Raw genomic sequence first — 24,707 nt, 5'->3', positions numbered from 1 at the left:
TATCGACAGAAGCGGACTGGTCATAAGTCTTACGGGGGAAACCACAGTGGGCCGGAGGCCGGTGTGATTTTGGCCATAAACCGTAGTATGAGGCCACTACAAATTTTCCCGGGTAAGAATTTTTGACCCAGTCCGCCTCTGTTTATCGATATTGCTTCTTTTTTTTTTCTCTCTGAATCTGCAGTGTCTTAGCCAGGATGCTTCCTTTTCACACCTTTTAAGTATTTTACTCATTTTTAGGGAATAAAGCACAATTACAAAACGAGGAGGCACGCTTGATACACATAAACAAAGCTGCGCGCGTGTAGCAACTGAATAAACAACACCGTAAAGGCCGAGATACACTATTAACACCTCACATTTTACTTAAGCACATTTCTTGGGGTTACTACCATAAAACAATAAAAACAATTTCCAGTTGCGTTTCTGCTAGTGGAATCTGTTATAAACTGGTAGTAAACTCGATCTAATTGCATTTACGATTATACCGATAACTGGAATTGTGTTGGTTTTTACGTTATTATGGTGAAATGTGTTTCCCCTTCACTGATATAAAACACATAAATACATTTTCAGAATCTTCTTCGTTCCTATCGTGTTGCGTTCAGTTGGGGTGATTCCGCATTCGACTGCCATTTCTTGTAAACACAAAGGCGAATCGTGTATAAGCGAATTCGGTTCGTGTTATATAAGATAACGTTCCCCTATTTATAAATCGTGTATGATCGAATTCGTGTAATGCAAACACGTGTTATACGAGGACCGACTGTATGGAGAAAACTGCACCCCAAAGAGAGAAATTATGCAAGATGCTTAGGCCAACCTCCCTCCCTCTCTCACACAGTTTGTCTTCAGCTGAAAGATTCTGAATAAGTTTTTTTGTCCAGGTACTAGATGCCACCATTGCATTAAGAATTTTATTCCATTCTGGTTGAAATTATTAAATCAACTATAAATTAGACACAATAAACAAATAGCTGTGCTGTAATATTTTACAAAACAATTCTATACCATTCATTTTCCCTCAAACTAATTAAAAAAATATCTTAAATGAGAAAATTTACCTAGTTTTGTCAAGAAGGATATCAAAACAATACAAAATTCAATTATCTTTCACTAAAGCATGTTATATACAAAATAAAAAGTTTACTTTTCTGATGGGTCAAAGAAGATAATTCTGTAGATTGCTTTACTAGGGAAACTCTGTAAAAGTAGTTTCTCCAAAAATTCTCTTCATTGATACTACAAAACAAAAAGAATAAAAACACCTTAATTAAAATAAAATAAAATAACAGAACATATTTGGCTAAATTTCCAGAAATGAAAAATTATGATAAAAATAAAGTATCACAACTAAGCCAAATAAGGCTTCAAGTAACCTTAACCAATAAGTATGTTGTAAGATATATTGCATTATTATTATAATCATTCTTTATTGGGAGCACTCTAAAATCAAACTGTGCAGGCCCATGTTAATTCATCATAAAACAATTCAAAGAGAAAGCAACTGAGTGCAAATAATTTGGTGTAAACTGAGTGCAAACAATTTAGAGTATATTCCATGTCATTTCCATAACAGAATGCAGTGTGTGACGACACTAGACCAAAAATTTAAATTTTTAGCACGGTACGGTATAAATAGTAAATTAAGTGAATATATGAGCTGCCCTGGTTAAGTTAGGTTCATTTGCTTCTACGTAGAGGCTTTGAACAGAAGACGTTCAAATGGTCAGGCAAGAACGTGAATCCATTAGCAAGTGCCTAGGAATTAAGGCGATCAATGGCTTGTTGCAGTTGTCTTTCAATAACCCTCATGTTGCATGACTGAGAAAATATGCTAAAGTCATCGACAGAAATGGCACTGTTTACATTTCGAGGAGGTTGTTCTGTGATGGAATTTACTTTGATAGCAAAAAGTGTAACACTTAATACAGATCCTTGCAGTACTCCCTCCTCTTGGCAAAAGAGAAGAGAGAGTGAGGATCAAACACCAAACCAATTGGCTAAAAAGTTTCCAGTCTAATAAGATGAGTGGACCAGTTCCTTTGGAAGCCGCACTGGATGCTGGAAAGAAGGTCATTTGATTCTAAATATCATATTAAATGAAAATTAACCACTCTCTCCAGGATTTTGTAGACAGCTAGTCAGAGCAAAAGGTTGATAACTAGTAGGGATTTTAGCATTATTTCCTGGCTTTGCAAAGGCAAGAATGGTGCCATGCATCATGCATCTGGAAACTGCCCTTTAATATATATTCTGTTATACAGAAGGACCAGGTGATCCATTGACTTTGGTGATAGGTGCTTAATCATTTCATAATGGATGCCATCTGGTCCAATAGCACTTGCCTTAGAAAGGCTGAGAGCTCATTTTAGTTCCTGTAGAGTGAAAGGCCCGTTGTAGGGATAAAGGCCCGCCGATTTTTCACCTTTATGTTTCAGGACCCGGAACTCTGGGGAAAAGAAAGATATCACGAAGATGTTAGAAAATGTTTCCCTGAGAGCACTGGCTATTGCAGTTCGCTCTGCAATAGGGCATTCATTATATTCTAGAACTGATGAAAGGTGAGATGTATATTTTCCCCTCATTTTCCAGATTTTATCCCAGACCACTTTAGTGCTAATGGACTGCATGACTGATCATGTGAAATGGATCCACGATTCCTTTTGACGCTGACAGCAGATGTAGCGTACTTTGTCTCATGCACGTTTAAAGGCCATTAGATTGGTCGTGGTAGAATATCATCAAAATATCCTCCAATCTTTGTTTTGAGCCTTTTTTGCTCCTGTGCACTCTGTATTCCACCATGGTTTGAGAAAAGTTGGAAACCAGGTAGATAGTTTTTGAATGGCAATTGCTGCTGCATGAACAATATTTTCTGTGATGTACGTGATTGCATTACTGATCAGCTCCTGACTGACTGTAGTGATGTAAAATTTTGACAGACATTGAAAGGCATTTCAGTCAGCCCTATCAATCTTCCACCATGATAACCTAAAGGGAAGACACGGTCTCCCACTAAGAGTGGTTATCACAGGAAAGTGATCACTTCCCCAAATAAGCAAAAGGAAGAGAGAAAGGGAGCAGATAGAAAGATCAGTGGCAGAAAACATACAGGTAGGCATGTGAGAGGTGTTAGAAGGGAGAGGTTATTATCAGTGAGCACACATCCCCTTCCATTAATGTCCACACTACTCCACAAGATGTTATGTCCACTGAAATCTCCCAGATATAGGACAGGGGAAGGCAGCTGCACAATGAGATCATCAAGATCTCTCTGGGAGATGTCAGCCCCACGTGGCAAATAAATCGAACAGACCTGTTTGTAAAAACCCAACTGTAAAATGAACTGCTACTACTTCTAAGTTAATGAAAAGCAGCACAGGTTGAAATGGGGTCTGGTTGCCCACAAGGATGGCAACTCTTCCGAGGGCAGGTCCATCTTCAGTTCTGTCCTTACATATGAAAGTTACATTACAAAATGATGAGTTTCATTTGCCTCCAAATGAAACAAAAGCAAACTGGCTCATGTTTTTGCAAGAGGGTCTTGATGTTTCCAGTATTTCACCAGACAATTCCACTGTAGGAATTTAGCCATTATTTTGGTTTGGGTGAGTCCATCAGATTTTGTATTTATCTCTTTTAGGAAAGTATGGACTTGGTCCTGTGTCCATTTCCTCCTCCATAAAGAGTTCCAAGGTTGTTACATCAGGTAACCAAGACATCAGGTACCTCATGGGTAATTTTTCATTTCTCATCATTTCATTTTCCATCTGCCTAATTTTTGAGATCTTGTTGCAGTAAAATCTGCAGCCATTATCAATCCACTGCAGGATGGAACCTCCTCAATGATTCATGTTGAGGAAAATGGACCATAAATCTGCCACGCTGGTCCAGTGCGGGTTGGCAGATAGACCATATTTAGCATTCAGGGGCTTGAACCCCGGTCTACTCAAAGAGCGTGTGCTACTGCACACCCGCTCCTGACCACTCAGTTACGGAGGCCTTGTTGCAGTAACTTACCTTAATTACTAACATTAACTACCCTGCCAACCTTTGTATCATCTGCAAACTTATACAAAGCCTGATATACCTTCATCAATATCATTAGTAAATACAGTAAACAACAATGGGCTCAGCACTAAATCCTGGGGAAATTCCACTAATAACATTACTCTATGAAGAGCAGTGTCCATTAATAACCACTTTCTATCTTCCTGCACTCAACCATCCCTTTATCCAGAGCAGTAACTTGCCCTTAATGCCACACTGCTCTAGTTTGTACAGCAGCCTTTTATATGTACAGTATCAAAAACTTTCCTGGTCTGCGTTCCTCAATTCACCCTTCAACTCATCTGTGTTACTTGAACAGTGTCCAAGTATGTCAAGAGTTCTCATGGTAGGTTTCTTCTAGTTTCCCAACCTGTCAAAGAAAATTTCATACTGATAATGTCATTTTTTATTTTCCTTCCTTGGGATTTTTTGGTGCCTCAGCTATTCAGGCTACAGTGCACCAGTTCAATGGAAATCAAGTCCAAATAGCGTGTTGTGTATTCACAATATTACATTAATACACCACGTTGAATTAAAATAATTTAATACTGTATATATGAATACAGAGGATACTGTAACATAATCTATTTACAATAATTCATTGTAAATAAAGCCTGAAAATAAAATAAAATATATAAGGTTAAAAGCACTAAAACTGTACAATTATAAAATACAATAAAATATATAAGGTAAAAGCGTTAAAACTATTAAAACTGTACAATTGTAGCTTTCAGGGGGCGTTCACCTCATTTCTCAACAAGAAATAATGCTTACACAGCACATCCTTAAGTACCAGGTTCATGGCACACTGGTTGATCAGACGCACGAACAAAAGTTCCTATACATGCCCCAGAATGGAAGCAGCTCAGGAACGTGGTAAACAGAAATGCTCATCTTTTGAAAGGACTATAGCCTCAAAAAGGGGGTGAAGCCGCACACCCCTATCCCTATTCATAGAATTATTATCGGATGAGCAAATCCACAAGCTCTCGAGCCACTTGCAGTCCCAGAACCTATGCGCCCGATCAAGGATGACAGCATTTTCTGGGGAGACCTGGTTTGTTTGTTTGTTATTTGGTTTTTTAGGAGCATTAGCAACTAAGGCCATATTGCTCCGGGAATATGCGGTGATCATTCCCTGATCTTTCTGCATCCCCGTATTTGGTGGTGACGGGATCGAACCCCGGTCTAATCAAGAAGCGTGCGTTACGCACTGCTGCTTCTTCCCACCTGGCTACGGAGGCGCCGGGGAGGGGGGGGAGACCTGGTGCTGTCTTTCCCAAAAATGTTCAGCAACAGCGGACTTATCAAACTCTGCAGTCTATATGGCACTCGTGTGTTCCTCCAGACAATCCTTAAGCCACCGCCCCATCTCCCCCACATAGCATTCCCCACAATCCGGGCATTTAATCTCGTATATAACTCCACTACTAGAGTCCCCTAATATGGGGTCCTTAACTTCCAACACTACTGTGTGCAACCTCCGACCTGGAAGCTGCACACAGCGTGCTTGATAACCCCGAAATACCCTTGCAATGCGTTCTGTAAGGCCCGGATAGTAGGGAATGTAAGCAGTGGTAACCGGAACAGCCGATTCTCTATGGTCAGACTCCACTCCTATACTATATTTATCCACGATCCTCTGGGGGTAACTGCATTTCATAAGATCCACTGCAATTCGTGAAATTTCTTTCTCTCTCTCTCTCCTCAGAGGTACTACAGTGGGTCCCAATCCTATCAAATAGTGCCTTAGCAACCCTATTCTTATGTTGCCCAGTCTGCACCAACCTGTAGTGGGTGTACTGGTTCTGGCACATTGGTTTCTATTAGATTGTGGTTTTAAGCCTGGAGCCATCTCTGTATACCATTACATCCAGGAATGGGAGGGTACCACCTGCTTCTACCTCTCAGGTAAACTGTATAAACATAGAAAAACTGTTGAGAAGACTAAGCACATCTCCCTCTCTCCCCTTTTGAACAATAGTGAATGTGTCATCCAAGTATCTTTTCCACTTACACATAGGGAACTCCAATCCTTCAAAAGTCCTGTTCTCTAATTCCTCCATGGCTAAATTTGCCACAATAGCGCTGATAAGAGAACCCATAGCTGTGCCGTGAACCTGCTTGTACATCACCCCTTGAAATAACACAGTAGTACTTGAGAGAGACAATTCTATACCACAACAAATATCTTCAATGTTTAAATGAGACCTGGCACTTAAAGTGTCATCTTTCTGTAGGGCCATTTTAACACATTGAACCCCATGTGTTATAGGAATACATGTAAACAATGACACTACATCCAACAATATCATAATCTCATTCACCCCTATAGTTTGGCTCTTCACAAATCCTACGAAATCTCCAAGAACTATTGGTTCTCCTATCAGCGCTATTGTGGCAAATTTAGCCATGGAGGAATTAGAGAACAGGATTTTTGAAGGATTGGAGTTCCCTATGCGTAAGTGGAAAAGATACGTGGATGACACATTCACTATTGTTCAAAAGGGGAGAGAGGGAGATGTGCTTAGCCTTCTCAACAGTTTTTCTCCATTTATACAGTTTACCTCAGAGGTAGAAGCAGGTGGTACCCTCCAATTCCTGGATGTAATGGTATACAGAGATGGCTCCAGGCTTATAACCACAATCTAATAGAAACCAATGTGCCGGAGTCAGTACACCCACTACAGGCAGGTGCAACATAGGAATAGCGTCACTAAGGCACTATTTGATAGGATTGGGACCTACTGTAGTACCTCCGAGCAGAGAGAGAAAGAAATTTCACGAACTGCAGTGGATCTTATGAAATTACGTTACCCCCCCAGAGGATTGTGGATAAATATAGTAGAGGAGTGGAGTCTATCCAGAGAATCGGCTGTTCCGGTTACCACTGCTTACATTCCCTACTATCCAGGCCTTACAGAACGCATTGCAAGGGTATTTCGGGGTTATCAAGCACGTTGTGTGCAGCTTCCGGGTCGGAGGTTGCACACAGTAGTGTCGCAAGTTAAGGACCCCATATTAAGGGACTCTAGTAGTGGGGGTTATACAGTCAGTCCCCGTATAGCACGATAGTTGTGTTCCTAGAAACCCTAGTGCAATGCAATATAAACAACAGGCCCTATGGGAAAAATAGGGTTAGGTGCCAACCACCCAAGATTGAACACACATTTGTAACCAAAACATTACCAAACACAATAAATAATGGTAATAAAATACTTACATATTTTATTACGATTATTACGTAATAAAATATTGCTAATGCTTTTGCTTCTATTGTAAACAAAGTTGTTTTTTTGTTTGATTTTCTATCCAAACAGTTGACAGCCGTTGCAGCTCTTCCAATTCGTTGTGTCTTAATCTAATGGATTTTAATTACAGTTTAAGTTGTTCCTGCTATGAAAGTTGTTTTTATTTTCTCTGCATTCTTTGTAATTCTCGGCGTTGCCTCATTTAGGTCTGTAGCAAGTGCAATATCACATGGTCTTTCATTTCACTCAAAGCGTTTCACAGTTTCATATTTTTTCGCTATCGACAGTGGCGGACTGGCCATAAGGCTTACCGGGGAAACCCCGGTGGGCCGGAGGCCAGTGTGATTTTGGCCATAAACCATAGTATGAGGCCATTATAGATTTTCCCGGGTAAGAATTTTTGACCCAGTCCGCCTCTGTTTATCGATATTGTTTTTTTTTTTTTTCCCTCCGAATCTGCAGTGTCTTCACCAGGACGCTTTCTTTTCACACCTTTTAAGTATTTTACTCATTTTTAGGGAATAAAGCACAATTACAAAATGAGGAGACACGCCTGATACACATAAACAAAGCTGCACGCATGTAGCAAATGAATAAACAACACCGTAAAGGCAGAGATACACTATTAACACCTCACATTTTACTAAAGCACATTTCTAGGGGTTACTACCATAAAACAATAAAAAAAATTTCCAGTTGCGTTTCTGCTAGTGAAATCTGTTATAAACTGGTAGTAAACTCGATCTAATTGCATTTGCGATTGTGCCGATAGCTGGAATTGTGTTGGTTTTTACATTATTATGGTGAAATGTGTTTCCCCTTCACTGATATAAAACACATAAATACATTTTCAGAAGCTTCTCTTCATTCCTATCGTGTTGCGTTCAGTTCGGGTGATTCCACATTCGACTGCCATTTCTTGTAAATACAAAGGTGAATCGTGCATAAGCAAATTCGGTTTGTGTTATATAAGATATTGTTCCCCTATTTATAAATCATGTATGATCGAATTCATGTAATGTAAACACTTGTTATACGAGGACTGACTGTATACGAGATTAAATTCCCGGATTGTGGGGAATGCTATGTGGGGGAGATGGGGTGGTGGCTTAAGGATCGTCTGGGGAACACACGAGTGCCATACAGACTGCAGAGTTTGATAAGTCCGCTGTTGCTGAACATTTTTGGGAAAAGAGCACCAGGTCTCCCCAGAAAATGCTGTCATCCTTGATCGGGCGCATAGATACTGGAACCACAAGTGGTTCGAGAGCTTGTGGATTTGCTCATCCAATAACAATACTATGAATAAGGATAGGGGTGTGCAACTTCACCCCCTTTTTGAGGCTATAGTCCTCTCAAAAGATGAGCATTTCTGTTTACCATGTTCCCCAGCTGCTTCTGGTTCTGGGGCACGTGTAGGAACTTTTGTTCATGCGCCTGATCAACCACGTGTGCCGTGAACCTGATAAGCATTATTTCTTGTTGGGAAAGGAGGCGGACGCCCCCGAAAGCTACAATTGTACAGTTTTAATAGTTTTAATGCCTTTACCTTATATATTTTATTGTATTTTATAATTGTACAGTTTTAACGCTTTTAACCTTATATATTTTATTTTATTTTCAAGCTTTATTTACAATGAGTTATTGTAAATAGATTATGTTACAGTATCCTCTGTATTTATATATACAGTATTAAATTATTTTTACTCAACGGTTGGTGTATTAATGTAATATTGTGAATATGAACTTTCCCAACCTCAGAGGCCTTTTTGAAGAGCTTGTTGTGTACTGTATTAGGAACAATTTACATATTGTGCAGGCTGACAAATATGGTATAATTCACAGGTACAAAACCCCATATTCCCTTCTCCTAAGATTGACTAACTACAGCCTCAAGTTAAGAGGCATTTAAAAATTTGGAAAGGATCTGAAATGATTCAATCCCCTAGACCCGTCCAAATGAGTGACTTGTTTAAACCACTATATTGTCATATATGTATACCTGTCTCATAGTGGCACCAGGACTATTCATCCATCACCACCAATTGTCATGTAGAAAAAAAAAAAAAAAATCTTCTTAATCACATCGGCCTGAAGTGTAAATGTGTATTTACCAGGCCTCTCTGCCATCAGGTGGCAGCCACCACCAACATGGGCAAATACCAATTGATGCTTGCCCTAGCACAAGGAGCCAAACGTGGGTCTACTCCTATGTCAGTGCTAATATAGCACCAGAAAATCCCGTACCCACCAGTGGCCGTGCAAAGCTGGAAGGTGCCCGCCAAATCCCGCTCCCAGGTCACGCACACTCAAGAGCCAGCAAAAAAAAAAAAAAATCCTGCATCTGAGGGGGAAAAAAATCAGATGCCAGCAATCCGGCTCATCAATTGCATCGTGCACATATTAGCTAGCATGCAGATTGCAACTGAGAGCCAGCATAAAAAAAAATAATAAATAAAAAAAATAATAATAAAAAACAAAAATAAATAAAAATATATATATATAAAAATAAAAAATAAATAAAAAGTCATATCCCCTGGAATATTATTATTAGCCATATGGTTCAAGGAAGCCTGAGGCTTATGGTGCACAAGCCAAAAAAAAGTTCCAAGTTACACTGAGAGAGAGAGAGAGAGAGAGAGAGAGAGAGAGAGAGAGAGAGAGAGAGAGAGAGAGAGAGAGAGAGAGAAGTAGAAGGGAATCACCAAGAAAGAGAAGAATGATGATATCCAGCTCAGGACCCAGGGTGTGCCAAGCCCATACTCACCAGATATGAGTATGGTGAGTATGGGATTGACACTACAGGCCAGAAAAAAAAAATAAAAATAAAATAATAATAATAATAATAAATAAATAAAAAATAAAAATAATAGTAATAATAAATAAAAATATATATTTTTTCTCCTCCTTTTACTGCTCAGCAAGACCAGAAGTTGACATTACAAGGAAAGATATCTGTCTCTGTTTATTAAAGACCAATCTTGCAAAATCTTGCAGGGCACTAAAATACCTTCTACTTATGAGGTATAATTTTTCATTTCCAGGACCTAATTCAACAATAGTATTTTTTTAAATTTAGTCTGTACTATTCATAAATAATGCAACCATACAGCACATGATCCCAGGTTTCAACACACGTACAGCAGTAAAACGGGTCAGGTTTTAACCCAAAATAATGCAGCTTATAATTAAAAGATCCATGTCCTGTCATAAAATAAGAGGTTTCCATTTCTGGAAACAACCAACTGGTTTTTTTTTTTTTTTTTTTCTTATCACAGACAAAGTTAACATCTGGAAGAAACAAACAGGTAACCTGACCAGTCTCACTACTGCACCATCTGGCCTGCTGGTCTATCAAAGCAGTCATTACCAATTTCTTAGCCTTAGACTTAGTTATATCTAAATTATTAGTAATATCCATAAAAGTAAGTTCAACCCCCTTTCTCAAATAGTAACAAAAACTCTGTAAGCAGCACAGAGATCTAGAGGCATACAACCAGATATAACCTGAGCAGCATTAGTGGAAACAGTTCTACACATTTTAAACAAAGATAGTATCATTTTCCTTTGTATAGACAATTTCTGTCTGAATTTCACAGTGAGTAATCTTGAATACCAAACAGTTCCATACACAATGACAGACAGAAATACTGCCTTATCGTACAATACAAGAGTCTTCTTACTCAGGCCCCATTCCTTTCTACTAATCCTAATAATAGACGAGGAAAAGTTTTTTTTTTTCCACCTAATACTCTAAATGCTGCATAAAAGTCAACTTACTGTCAATTAATATCCCTAGATGTTTTGTTGTCTTAGCCATAGGGATTTGTTTCCCTTCAATCTACCTTTCTACCTTTACATAACATCATTACAGTTTTACCAATAGATATCTTTAACTTATGATCTGATGGCCAACATACCAGATTATTCATTACAGTAGATGACTTAATCTCTAAATCCTGTCTTGACATGCCATCAAAACCCAGCACCAAATCATCTACATATGCAATTTTATGGCATTGCATATCTATGTTTTGTAACCATAAATTCAATACTATGTTCCAGAAGGTTGGCCCCAAAACAGATCTCTGGGGACAACCTCTGGAAATATTCTTTGAGTACACCAAATGCTGAGATCTTATCAAAATCTTCCTGCCATGCAAATAATTATAACAATTGACATTTCAACAAGCACAAAGAATAAAGTATGCTTTCATGCCAGACATTATCAAAAGCTCCTTCAAAGTCTATATAAATAACTAATACATATTTAATATTTGAAGAGCCAACACAATCTACAAGGTCCTTTAGTGGATCTTCATCGGAACATTTTTGTTTAAAACCATATTGATATGGTAGTGTATAATTACACTTAATAAACCAATCATTTAATCGGAGGTGTAACAATCTTTAAAAAATCTTAGACGTATTTGGAAGTAAAGAAATAGGCCTGTTTGCTGTAGGTTCTGAAAAATCTTTGCCAGGTTTAGGTATCAACTTTAAGCAGGGCAACCTTCCAATATCCAGGGAAGTTACCAGCCAAATAACACTTATTAAAAATCTCCAACATTAGATGTGGATAGACTTAAACCATTTTGAGTATTACATTATTTTCAACAAGATCAATACCTGGAGTTTTACTGATGTTAATACCTGAGCAAACTTGTTTAAGATCATTAACTGTAAATAAAGTATCTGCACTGAACCAACATAATTACAATTACCACACCTTATATGTAATTGATTTACAGTATCATACCCCACTTTATCACCTGGAAATAAACAGTTAACTATACCAGTAACTGCTGTCTCCCAGTCACTTGTTTCACAACTACCTGACTTAACAGTAGAAAACAGGGGACTGATTTGCATCTTATTTTATTTTTTTTTTGTTTTTGTTTTTTTGTTAGTTGTTGATGCATCAGCTTCTGTGGCCATAATGCACCTCCCAAAGTTTTTGCATTTTACTCTGATCCAAGCCTGAGGTGGGATTCAAACCCGTGACCTTTGGGTTGCCAGGCAGGCATTTTATCCATCTGGCTAGCCTGGTCGGCAATGCATCTTATTAGTTACTAACTTATATACAAGGCCCCAGGGAGCAGAGTTACTCGCCTTATGATAAGCTGCCCTCTTAATTTTATAGATTTCTTTATAATACATGGCTTCAAGCAATCCCCATGACTTAGGACACTGAAAATACCTCTCTATGCTTAATACTTAACTGTTCATTCCACCAAGGAACAAACTTTTTTATTCCCCTCCTTTTTTTTTAACTGAAAAATAAAGAGCCCTGTAAATTATGTTCTGAATGTAGAATGCAAATTCCTCTGCATTCATATTAGACACATATTTATATTGATCCGACTCAATTTCCTCTTTTACAAAGTTCCAAAACTTGTTCCAATTAATACTTTTATACCTGAACCTTATAATTTCATTATTTTGTGAACAGGAATAAGTCTCTGTGTCCACTGTAAGTTGAAATATGATGGATCTATGATCACTAGTTGTAAAATCCAGCTCAACACTCCAGTTTATAATTCTTTGTGACAAAGCATAGTTTGCAAGAGTAATATCAATGTTAGACTGACCACAGAGATTATCAAAGGTATATAACTCACCAAGCCTATTCAAAACATTCAAATCATGAGTCATAATGAACTCTTCTACACTCTCCCCCTCTGGTATCACTATTGTGACAATGCCACAGAGGGGCTCTAGCATTTAAATCCATGGAACAATACATTTTCCCTTTCACCCATTTTCATAACTAATTCCAATGACACCTTCTATATCTGCATTAAGTGAACAATATACCGTTATTAAATAAAATTTTATGTATGAGGTACATATATGTACACACTTAGCTATTTCATTGCAAAGTCCAACTATTTTAACCACATTAATATCTTTATTCAGTACAACAACTGCAGTTTTAGGTTTAATTTCAGTGACATGTACAATCTAACTTCCCACAGGGAACCCAGTACTTTATACTGACCATTTACCAACATTGAGTATGTCTCCTGCAAACAAAATTCCACATCTATATTTTTATCAAATAATACAACTCTAAGTTGAGCTAAAACACTACGGGATCTCTAAGCATTCTGCTGCAAAAATTGCAGCTCAACATAAACTTGAATTTGTTCATAATTAATCAAATTACATTGAGATGGACTATCCATAATTTTCTCTCGGCCTAGCTAGTTCTAATGCTCAAAAGACCGCCACTTCCTCTTACAATTCACACAAAGACTTATCCCTGTTTTTACAATATGTGTATGTGCCCACCCTCTGCAGTGTCCACAAGATCTTACCTTATGTGAACAGTACTGTGCAGAGTGGCCAAACCCTAGGCATTTAAAACACTTCATTACAATAGTAAACTGCCTAAATTTATATGAACTGTAACCCAGAAATATTCTCTCACAGCCCATTAAGCTTGTTAACATTTTAGGGGGTAAACTCACAACCCAATTTGTAGATTTCACTTTATTTCCAGTACGTACTAAATCTAATCTTTACATTGTCCTTTACTTCTTCCTCTTCGAAACCATAATCTTTAAGATTTTTATGGTATAAGTCCATAATAAACTCCTCTTGGGTAGCTTCTTTTGGAATATCATAAATAAGTATAGCTGGATTGTTCAGTCTTGGCATATCACATTTAATTCACTTTCTGAGTGTTTACTTTTCTCTAAATCTAAATCCCTTTGTGTCTCCACTAAAATACCCTTATTCCATATACTTCTTAAGTTCCTGATCTTAATATCACTGAACTCCTGTTTAAGCGTATTGAGTACAGTGTCATGAGCATTAGCATTAGTAGAGGCATTTGATGCAAGAAAGCAAGCTTATGCAAAAAAAAAAAATAAATAAATAAATAAATAAAATAAATAAAAAAAAAAAAAAAAGAAACCACTTCCACTTCACCCCTCTGTTCATTCAAAATACCTGTCCAGCTGAGCCTTAAACTTATTTAGGCTATCAACTTCCACGACAAGGGATGGAAGTCTATTCCACCAACCAACCACCCGCTGGCTAAAGGCAAATTTCCGCACGTCTATCCTACATCTGTCTTTCCTCAATTTGAATTTATGCTCTCTCAGGTGATTATTATGAGCGAGAGGAAGAATCCCATCAGCATTGAGCATGCTCAAACCATTCAAGGCCTTATACATCTCTATCAGATCACCTCACTGGTGCCTAGTCTCCAGACACTGTAATTTGCAAAACTTAAGCCTTTCTTCTTAAGAGCACCCCTTCGTTCCATTCACTAATCTTGTTGCCCTTCTCTGTACTCGTTCCAGCAGCTCTACATCCTTCTTGAAATGAGGCCTCCAGACCTGTATAGTGTACTCTAGGTGTGGCCTGACCATTGCCTTATACAAGGAAATAATCACCTCCTTATCCCTGCTAGAAAAATTCCTATACATCATTGACAATACACCTTGAGCTACTCTTGCAGCCCGTCTGCACTGCTCAGGGAACTTCATATCTGCCTGCACAACTGCCCCCAGGTCCCTTTCATTCTCTACCACTGTCAGTGTAGTACCACAGAGTTGATACGTTGCTCTGGGGTTCCTGTTTCCCATGTGTAGTACTTTACATTTGTCAATGTTAAACTTCATTTGCCACCTCTCAGCCCATCTGCTCAACCTTTCCAGATCCTGTTGCAGCAGCATAGTGTTAGTAGTGTCCTTGACAACCCTGCCTACCTTTGCATCATCTGGAAACTTGGACATTAAGCTTGATATACCATCATCAATATCATTTATGAATACAGAAAACAATAATGGACCCAACACTGAGCCCTGAGGGATTCCACTAAAAACATTAGTCCACGATGAGCAGTGTCCATTGATTACCACTCTCTGTCTTCTCCCCCCTCAGCCACCCCTTTATCCACAGCAGCAATTTGCCTCCAATGTCACACTGCTCCAATTTGTGCAGCAGTCTTCCATGTGCAACAGTATCAAAAGCCTTTCTAAGATCCAAGTATATAATATCAAAGCTATTCCCTGCATCCAGTTCCTTTGTGACTGCATCATAGTATCCAATCAAATTGGTCAGGCAAGACTTCCCCTTAACAAAACCATGCTGTGTCCAAGCTATAGCTGAAGTCTTGTCTAAATGATCCTGCAGTGCTTCCTTAACTAGTGCCTCCATTTATTTTCCTGGAACAGAAATTAAACTCACAGGTCTATAATTACTTGTGTCAGCCTTTGATCCTCCTTTGTGAATTGGGGTTACATTTGCACATCTCCAGTCTGTGGGTACCTCCCCTGAGTCCAAGGAAGCTCTCGTAATTATGGCTAAGGGTTTGCTTACTTCCTCTGCTGCCTCCTTTAATATAACTGGATAGATCCCATCCACCCCAGGTGCCTTTCTTGTGTTTATCTTCAACAATTTCTCCTCCACTTTACTCTCAGTTATTACAAGATTCTCTAGCTTACTGCTAGAGTTGAATACACCTCTGGCATTCCCCTCGCTAAATAACTCCTCATGTGTGAATGCCAATGTAAAATATTCATTTAGTTTGTTAGCTACCTGAGCAGGATCATCAACAGTTGACCCATCGATATCAAGTGGTCCAATCTGATTCATCCCCTTCCTTCTAGAGTTTACATAAGTAAAGAACTTTTTGCTGTTTTTCTTTGCATCCCTTGCCAAAGACTTCTCGTAATCTGCCTTCGCCTGCCTAACCTCCTTTGTAACTTGGTTACAGATCAACTTGTATCTATCATAGGCTTCTGTGTCATGTGTTAATTTGTATGTATCCCATGCATGTTTCTTCTCTGCCATATGCCTCATCAGTTCATCTGACATCCATTTAGGCCTAAACCTTGAACAATATTTTTTGGTTGGTATGTAAAGCCTAGTAGCTTCCAAGATAAGTTCTTTGAATGCTTCCCATTTTGCATTTGCTGTTGGTAACATCATTAGTTGGTCCCACTGTATAGAATTTAAATACTGTCTCAGTCCATCGTAGTCGCCTTTACGAAAGCAATAACCCTTCCCTTTACCCCTAATGGTAGTTACCTCTTTGAGTAAATCCCACTTGAGCACACTGTGATCACTGCCACCTAGTGGTTCATTTATCTGCAGATTCTTAATGCATGAAAAATCACTGCTGATAATCAAATCAAGAGTATTCCTCCCTCTAGTTGCCTCCCGAACATGCTGATGAAGAAAACAATCATCCAATAAATCCACAAAAGCCTTGCTAGTGTGTGAGTGGCCAGCCCCCAAATTCCAGTCAATATCTGGGAAATTAAAATCTGCCATTATAAGACTCTCTGATTTACTGGCCCACTCTATTTCCCTGTACAGTTTCTTATTATACTCATCAGAGTCATTAGACCTATAGCACACTCCTACTCTCAATTTTGATCTCCCAATGCTTATGTCACACCAAACTGACTCGACACTGCACTGTCCAGCGATGTCCGCTGGCTTCACTTCCTTGGATTTTATGTATTTCTTAACTAATAGCATAACCCTTCCTCCCTTCCTATCCAGTCTATCCTTTCTGTAGACGTTGTACTCCCCAAATTCCAGTTCTGCATTCCTTATATCTGTGTGACACCACGTCTCTGATATTCCAACAATATCTGCCTTTGATGTTTTGAGCAATACCTCAAATTCGTCAAATTTATTTACTAAACTCCTAGCATTGGTGTACACGCAACTATACATGCACCTATTTCTATTCTTAGCTACCCTAACACAACCCATGTGTTTACTTGTACCACAATGACTCCCAGCAGTTTCTGAACTATCTTGCATCTTGTTTTTCAGGCTTCTTCTCATTCCAATAGAAGCAGTGCAAGAATCTCTTTCACCTCTGCCAGTGGCTACTGTTGATCTATTCATCTTTGTCTCCCCCAAGCTAGCAGTTTTCCGACCCACCTAACACTGCCCAGTGTCTTTTATTTCATCGCTTGATTTTACTTCAGACCCATCTCCTGGCCTCAGTGTAATCTTATGCTGCTTTTTATTCCTAAGAGTTTCATTTCTCCCCCCACTTTAGATTTCTTGTCAATGTTAACTTCAGCATCCTCGCCCCCTATATACCTATCATTATAAATACACTGTTCACAATCAATTGGCTGTTGTACTCGGACTTTGTCCGCATAAGTTTCATTTCCATATGAAGGGAGGGACTGGCCCTTCATAATCTCATCAAACAAGTTTGCTCTTGTTTGAATTTCTTCTAACTTAGCTTTTAGCCTCTCACTGTCTATAAGCAATGCTGTTGTAATGACTTCTATATTACCTTTGTCACTTTATTAACCTCATGAGTAGTATAATCCACTACTTGCTTCTTCAATCTGTAAGTAACTCATAAATAGTGGAGACATCTCCATATCTTTCACGCTGCTTATGTATACTGCTTACAATAATATCAGATTCCCTCACATTTGTCCCAGTACTTTTCCTTCCACACCCCTCAAAGAAACTGTCCATATCCAATGCAAGATCATCACCTCCACATGTGGGGAGAAATGGAGTATTTTCTATACTAATATCCTGCACCTGTGCATCCTGCTCATATTAGCATTAGCATTAGTAGAGGCATTTGATGCAAGAAAGCAAGCTTGTGCAGCATCAGCCAAAAAAAAAAAAAAAAAACCCACTTCCACTTCACCCCTCTATTTGTTCGAAATACCTGTCCAGCTGAGCCTTAAACTTATTTAGGCTATCAACCTCCACCACAAGGGATGGAAGTCTGTTCCACCAACCAACCACCCGCTGGCTAAAGGCAAATTTCCGCACGTCTACCCTACATCTGTCTTTCCTCAATTTGAATTTATGCCCTCTCAGGTGATTTTTCTGAGCTAGAGGAAGAATCCCATCAGCATTGAGCATGCTTAAACCATTCAAGGCTTTATACACCTCTATCAGATCACCTCGCTGGTGCCTAGTCTCCAAACACTGTAATTTGCAAAACTTAAGCCTTTCTTCGTAAGAGCACCCCTTTGTTCCATTCACTAATCTTGTTGCCCTTCTCTGTACTCGTTCCAGCAGCTCTACATCCTTCTTGAAATGAGGCCGCCAGACCTGTATACAGTACTCTAGGTGTGGCCTGACCATTGCCTTATACAAGGGAATAATCACCTCCTTATCCCTGCTGGAAAAATTCCTGTATATCATTGACAATACTCCATGAGCTACTCTTGCAGCCCGTCTGCACTGCTCAGAGAACTTCATATCTGCCTGCACAACCACCCCCAAGTCCCTTTCATTCTCTACCACTGTCAGTGTAGTACCACAGAGTTGATACGTTGCTCTGGGGTTGCTGTTTCCCATGTGTAGTACTTTACATTTGTCAATGTTAAACTTCATTTGCCACCTCTCAGCCCATCTGCTCAACCTTTCCAGATCCTGTTGCAGGATCTGGAAGTTCCTGCAACAGGATATACATATATACAAGTTCCTCCGATAAAATATTATCACTACTTGAGAGCTCTATCTCCTTACTTAAACTCACTCCATCCTTTTGTGAAGCCTCAGTGGGTTGATCTGCAACTTTACTTCATTTCCTCCACCTTGCCTACCACTCTGAGTACCATTATTAATCACTAAAGCAGTATTTTGAGAACTAGCACTAGTTCCAGCTGAGCTAGGATGTACAGTTTTACCCCTCAGTGTCTTAGGGTCAACACTTTTCCTAGACCCATCCATATGCAGTTTTGGAAAATGAGAGAAAAGGGGAGAACACTCCAATCTCATCCTCTTCCCCCTCCCCCCCACAAGAAGTACAAAAGACTTTTGTACTTCTTGTGAACTTATTCGGTAACAAACTGAATAAGTTGTTCTCTTAAAAGAAGTTATAAAACGGTTTTAAAGTTTAAATTGTGTGTGAATTAATGGATATTTATTTTGTTTCGTGGTTTTTAGATTTTTTTTGCGACAATTGTTTTTCAATTCTCATGGTAGCATGTGATGTTGGTTGCTTTTCTGGGGCCTCAGTCTTTCCAATTCGCTTGGTGTGATATGAGAATTGAAGGCATGATGATTTTAATTAATAGCCATTTTAAATTTGATTTGTTTATGACTATGCACGTGGGTTAGGTTCATATTATAATATAATCATTTGCGATTGAGTGTCGAGAGAATTACAGTCCTACTAAAAAGGTATGAGGTTCCCTCTTATAATTTAAGACCAAACTATGTGTGTACACACACACACACACACACACACACACACACACACACACACACACACACACACACACACACACACACACACAGACAGACAGAGAGAGAGAGAGAGAGAGAGAGAGAGAGAGAGAGAGAGAGAGAGAACTGTTTTAGACCAAACTGCAATACCCTGAAATGACATGAACCTACACAGTACTATTCAAAAATTTCTGCTTCCAACTCAAATAAATGTGCTAAAAAAAACTGTTCTAGTTATAAATACAAATGACAATATAAATATGAAAGTTCTTGTAGATTAAGTGGGCAAATTCCCAAAGCTGTGACTCTGTTTGTTATTTGGTTTTTAGGAGCATTAGCAACTAAGGCCATATTGCTCCGTGAATATGCGGTGGTCATTCCCTGACCTTTCCGCATCCTTCGTATTTGGTGGTGACGGGCTCGAACTCCGGTCTGATCAAGAAGCGTGTGCTACGCACTGCTGCTCCTTCCCACCTGGCTACGGAGGCGCCCTGTGACTCTGATTGTATTAGTTTGGTGCTCTATCAAGCATTACACCATAAATTTTAAACAATTCTTTCTCTATCTTAATTTATTGCTGTTTTTAAATATTAAGTAATAATAATGGAAAAAAATACAGAAAGCAAACTTACAAACATCAACCATAAAAAAGAGAGAAAAAAAAAAAAAAAAAAACTACCTGCTTCCTTTACTCCTCTTAAATAATATGTGCAATCCTTTAAGTATACAGGCAACCACTGTATAACACGGTACTTCTACAACACGGTTTTGCTCTGATACGATTCATAAATTGCGGCAATCCTAGCACAACATGGTACTTATACATGTCTCAAAAATACACGGCATAACTTCAGGAATGAGTTCCTCATATGTAGACAATAAAAATATTTTATATCAACACAGTTCCGGAAATGCTTGGTTCCCGAGTTATTAACGGGAATGTCTTATCTCCCGCAGGTGATTTCCTTCATCACAAGATACTGACAGAATCTGATAGTTTTCCATTCTGACCATGTACTCAAATCAGGAGCAAGCGCATATGCACTTCATGTACAGTTTGGCAGATGGCAATGCTGTGGAGGCTTGTCGTTTGTACCACGAAAGGTTCCCAGAACAAAGATGTCCAGACAGGAAAACGTTTGAAGGTATCCATCGCCGCCTTTGTGAACAGGCGCCTCGGTAGCCAGGTGGGAAGGAACAGCAGTGCGTAGCACACGCTTCTTGATTAGACCGGGGTTCGAGCCCGTCACCACCAAATACGGAGGATGCGGAAAGGTCAGGGAATGACCACTGCATATCCCCCGAGCAATATGGCCTTAGTTGCTAATGCTCCTAATAACCAAATAACAACAACAACAACTTTGTGAACATGGGACCATTACACCTCGTGCAGCCGACAGAGAATGACCAAGATCTACAACTCCTGAAGTAGAGGAGATTTTGGATGTTGTGCATGCCACTCCTGGAATCAGCACACAGAATAGCAATGCAACTGGCTGTTCAACGTTCGACACTGCTGCAAGAACCACTGGCAGAACATTACTCGCACAGGGTGATCTGCTGGTGACAAGGCCTGTACCTGTTGCAGATGGGAAGGATACAGTTGGTGTTCTCGCAACACTCTCCAAATAGTTGAATGTTGAACAGCCAGTTGCATTGCTATTCTGCGGGCACCTTCGTAGCCAGGTGGGCAGAAGCAGCAGGGCGTAGCACACGCTTCTTGATTAGACCGGGGTTCGAGCCCATCACCACCAAATATGGAGGATGCGGAAAGGTCAGAGAATGACCACCGCATATCCCGGAGCAATATGGCCTTAGTTGCTAATGCTCCTAAAAAAAAAAAACAAATAACAAATAAATAACAAATGTGCATGAGGTTGGTGAATGTTATTGAGAAAGTTGTCTTTCAATGGAAGACAACAATGCAATTATTTACCTGCGCATTTATAGTGAAGTATTGTCCTGCTCAAATAAATATCACTAGGAGGAACTTTTTAAACGTATAGACAGATATGAACAAAGATAAAAGGTGCTACCCAAATGTTCCCGAAATTTGAATGTTGTGCGAGAACTACGTCTAGTACAGACTTGTGGCGCTAGGCAACACTGCATGCATCCTTTGTGAATCAGGGCTGGATAGAGTCATTAAATATTTAGCGCAGTTCTTTGGCAGTACGTGTCATATAGTTTGCAATTGTTGCAATGGCTGATGCGAGAGAGCAATGTGCTTGCATCAAGTTTTGTTTCCTTCTTAACGATACAGCAGCAGAAACCTATACGAAGTTGAAACAAGCTTTTGGTGATAATGTTTTAGGCCAGGCGCAGACTTACTACTGGTTTAACTGTTTTAAAAACGGCTGAATGTTGGTTGATGACGACAATGGCTTCGGGAGTCCATGATCGAGCACTAACCCAGAAAATTTCGCAAAAGTCAACGCAAAGTTCTACTGCGACATCCTGAGGCGGGTAAGGGAAGCCATCAGGAGGAAATGTCCAGCGAAGTACTGCACAAAGCATTAGCATTAGTTGAGGCATACGACACAAGAAAGCAAGCTTATGTAGCATCAGCCAAAACAAAACAAAAAAAAAAAAAAAATCCCATTTCACCCATCTATTCATCACTCTAAATGCTTGTCCGGCTCAGACTTAAATTCATTTAAGCTATCAACTTCCACAACAAGAGATGGAAGTCTGTTCCAGCAATCAACTACCTGCTGGCTAAAGGAAAATTTCCCCACATCTATTCTACAACTGTCTTTCCTCAATTTTAATCTATGCCCTCTCAGATTCTTAATCTGAGCAAGATTAAGATCAGCATCATCAGCATTGAGCTTCCTCAACCTGTTCAAGGCCTATACACCTCAGTCAGATCATGTCGCATGAGCCTAGTCTCCAGGCACTACAATTTGTAGAACTTAAGCCTACCTTGGTACGAGCACTCCTTTGTTCCTCTCACCAATCTTCTTGCCCTACTTTGTACTCGTTCTAGCAACTCTACATCCAGACCTGTACCCAGTATTCAAGGTGTGGCCTGACAACCTGCCTTGTCCAACAGGATTATCACTTCCTTGTCCCTGCTAGCAAAATTCCATATACCTTTCAGCCCATCTGCACTGCTCAGCGAACTTCATATCTGACTGCACAATTACCCCTAAGTCGTTTTCACTCTCCACTTCCCTGAGCATAGTACCACACGGTATGTTTCCCTTAGGTTACTACTATCCATATGCAGTACTTCGCATTTGTCAATATTAATCTTCAGTTGCCACTCCATTTGCCCAACTTATCTAGATCAAGTTGCAGTAATATACTGTCTTCACTGTCGTTAACAACCCTGCCAATCTTTGTATCATCTGCAAACTTGGACATTAATCCTGATATACCTTCATCAATATCATTGATGAATACACAAAACAACAATGAGCCCAGAACCTAACCCTGGAGAACTCTACTAATAACATTAGTCCACGAAGAGTAGTGTCCATTTATTACCACTTGCTGTCATCTCCCACTCAACCATCGCTTTATCCATTGTAGCAACTTGCCCTTAACGTCATACTGCTCCAAGTGTACAACAGTCTTCCATGAGCAACTGTATCAAAAGCTTTCCTGAAATCCAAGTATATGATATCAAATGTAATCAAGTCTCAAAGGAGACTTGATTACAGACTAGCTTATATCTGCCATAGGCTTTTGTGTTGCCTGATAATTTATATGCATCCCATGCATTTGTCTTCTCTGCCACATGTCTTATTAGTTCATCTGACATCCATTTAGGCCTAAACCTTGAACAGTATGTCTTAGTTGGCATGAAAAGCCTAGTAGCCTCCAAGATTAATGGGATCAACTGATGATGTTGGTAACATCATCAGTTGATCCCACTGTATTGAATTTAAAATCTGTCTGAGATCACTCGTCACCTTTACGAAAGCAAAAGTCCTTCCCTTTACCCTTGATGGTAGTTAACTCTTTAAGTAAATCCCACATCAGTTCACTGTGATCACTGTCACCTAGTGGTTCCTTTATCTACAAATTCTTAATGCATGAATAATCACTGCTGATAATCAGATTAAGAGTATTACTCCCTCTGGTTCCTTCTTGAACATGTTGCTGTAGAAAATAGTCATCCACAAAAGCCTTGCTAGTGTGCAAGTGACCAATCCACATATTCCAGTCAATATCTGGAAAGTTAAATCCATCATTATAAGGCATTCTGATTTACTCGCCACTCTTATTTCTCTGCACAATTGCTCATTATACTCATTAGGCCTACAACACACACCCACACTGATTGTCCACCAATGTCAACTGGATGCACATCCTTAGATTTTATGTGCTTCTTAACTAAAAGCATAACCCCCCCTCCCTTCCTACCCTGTGTTCTTTCTGTACACATTATACTGACCAAATTCCAATTCTGCACTGTTATATCTGTGTGACACCACATCTCTGATATCCCAACAATATCTGCCTTTGATGTCATGACCAGCACTTCAAACTTATCAAATTTATTAACTATACTTCTACCATTGGTGTACATGCAAGTATACATGTGCCTGTTCCTACTCTTAGTTACCCTAACACAGTCCATGTATTTACTTGTTCCATTATGACTCCCAGCAGTTCTGGAAATCCACAGCACCTTGCTTTCCAGGCTGCTGCTGATTCTAATAGAAGCAGTGGAAGAATCACTTTCGCCTCTGTCTGCGGCCACTGTTAATCTTTCAGTCTGTGTATCTCAAGCTAACAGTTTTCCGACCCACCTAACACTACCTCGATAGCATCAACAAATATTCTTGACCCTTTCTATTTAAGTGTACTCCATTCCTGTAAAAGCAGTCTCTCTTGTTAACAAGCACAGACCATGCTGAGTAAAATTCTACCCAATCAGCCTTGCACAATCTCTCCAGGGCCGAACTGATTGACAAGGCTCTCATCATATACTCCCTCCTATCATGTCTGGGTAGAATTGCAGATACTTTCAAATTCAACTCTAACTGAACTTTTTTTCAACATTGACTTGTCCTTGTTAATGAAATCTGCAAATCTCTTACTCTTAAGATCATTAGTGTCAATGTGTACAACAATATCACTCTTTTTTGCCCTTAAAAGATAATATCTGCTCTACAATACCGTCAACTTTTGCCCCTGGCAGGCATGCACTTGTCCTGTTCCACCTATCTTTTTTACATAATATATTCCCAGTCTCTGTGA

General features: G+C 39.4%; 1 protein-coding gene across 3 annotated transcripts in view; it reads right to left on the bottom strand.

Moving 5' to 3' along the window:
* Sap47 (Synapse-associated protein 47kD) overlaps positions 1-24,707 on the bottom strand; it is a 207,274-nt gene that overhangs the window by 68,739 nt on the left and 113,828 nt on the right. For all 3 annotated transcript variants that reach the window (XM_090379020.1, XM_090379022.1, XM_090379019.1), the window contains exon 5: positions 1,151-1,242. In XM_090379020.1, coding sequence (XP_090235146.1) covers positions 1,151-1,242 — 92 coding nt within the window. The remainder of the gene's footprint in view (positions 1-1,150; positions 1,243-24,707) is intronic.

Source organism: Mastigoproctus giganteus, chromosome 8 (assembly GCF_048544385.1).
Source record: "Mastigoproctus giganteus isolate SK-2022 chromosome 8, ASM4854438v1, whole genome shotgun sequence".
NCBI classification, from domain to species: Eukaryota; Metazoa; Arthropoda; class Arachnida; order Uropygi; family Thelyphonidae; genus Mastigoproctus; species Mastigoproctus giganteus.
The sequence above is the reverse complement of the archived record's forward strand: the minus strand, read 5'-3'. Positions and strand labels throughout refer to the sequence as shown.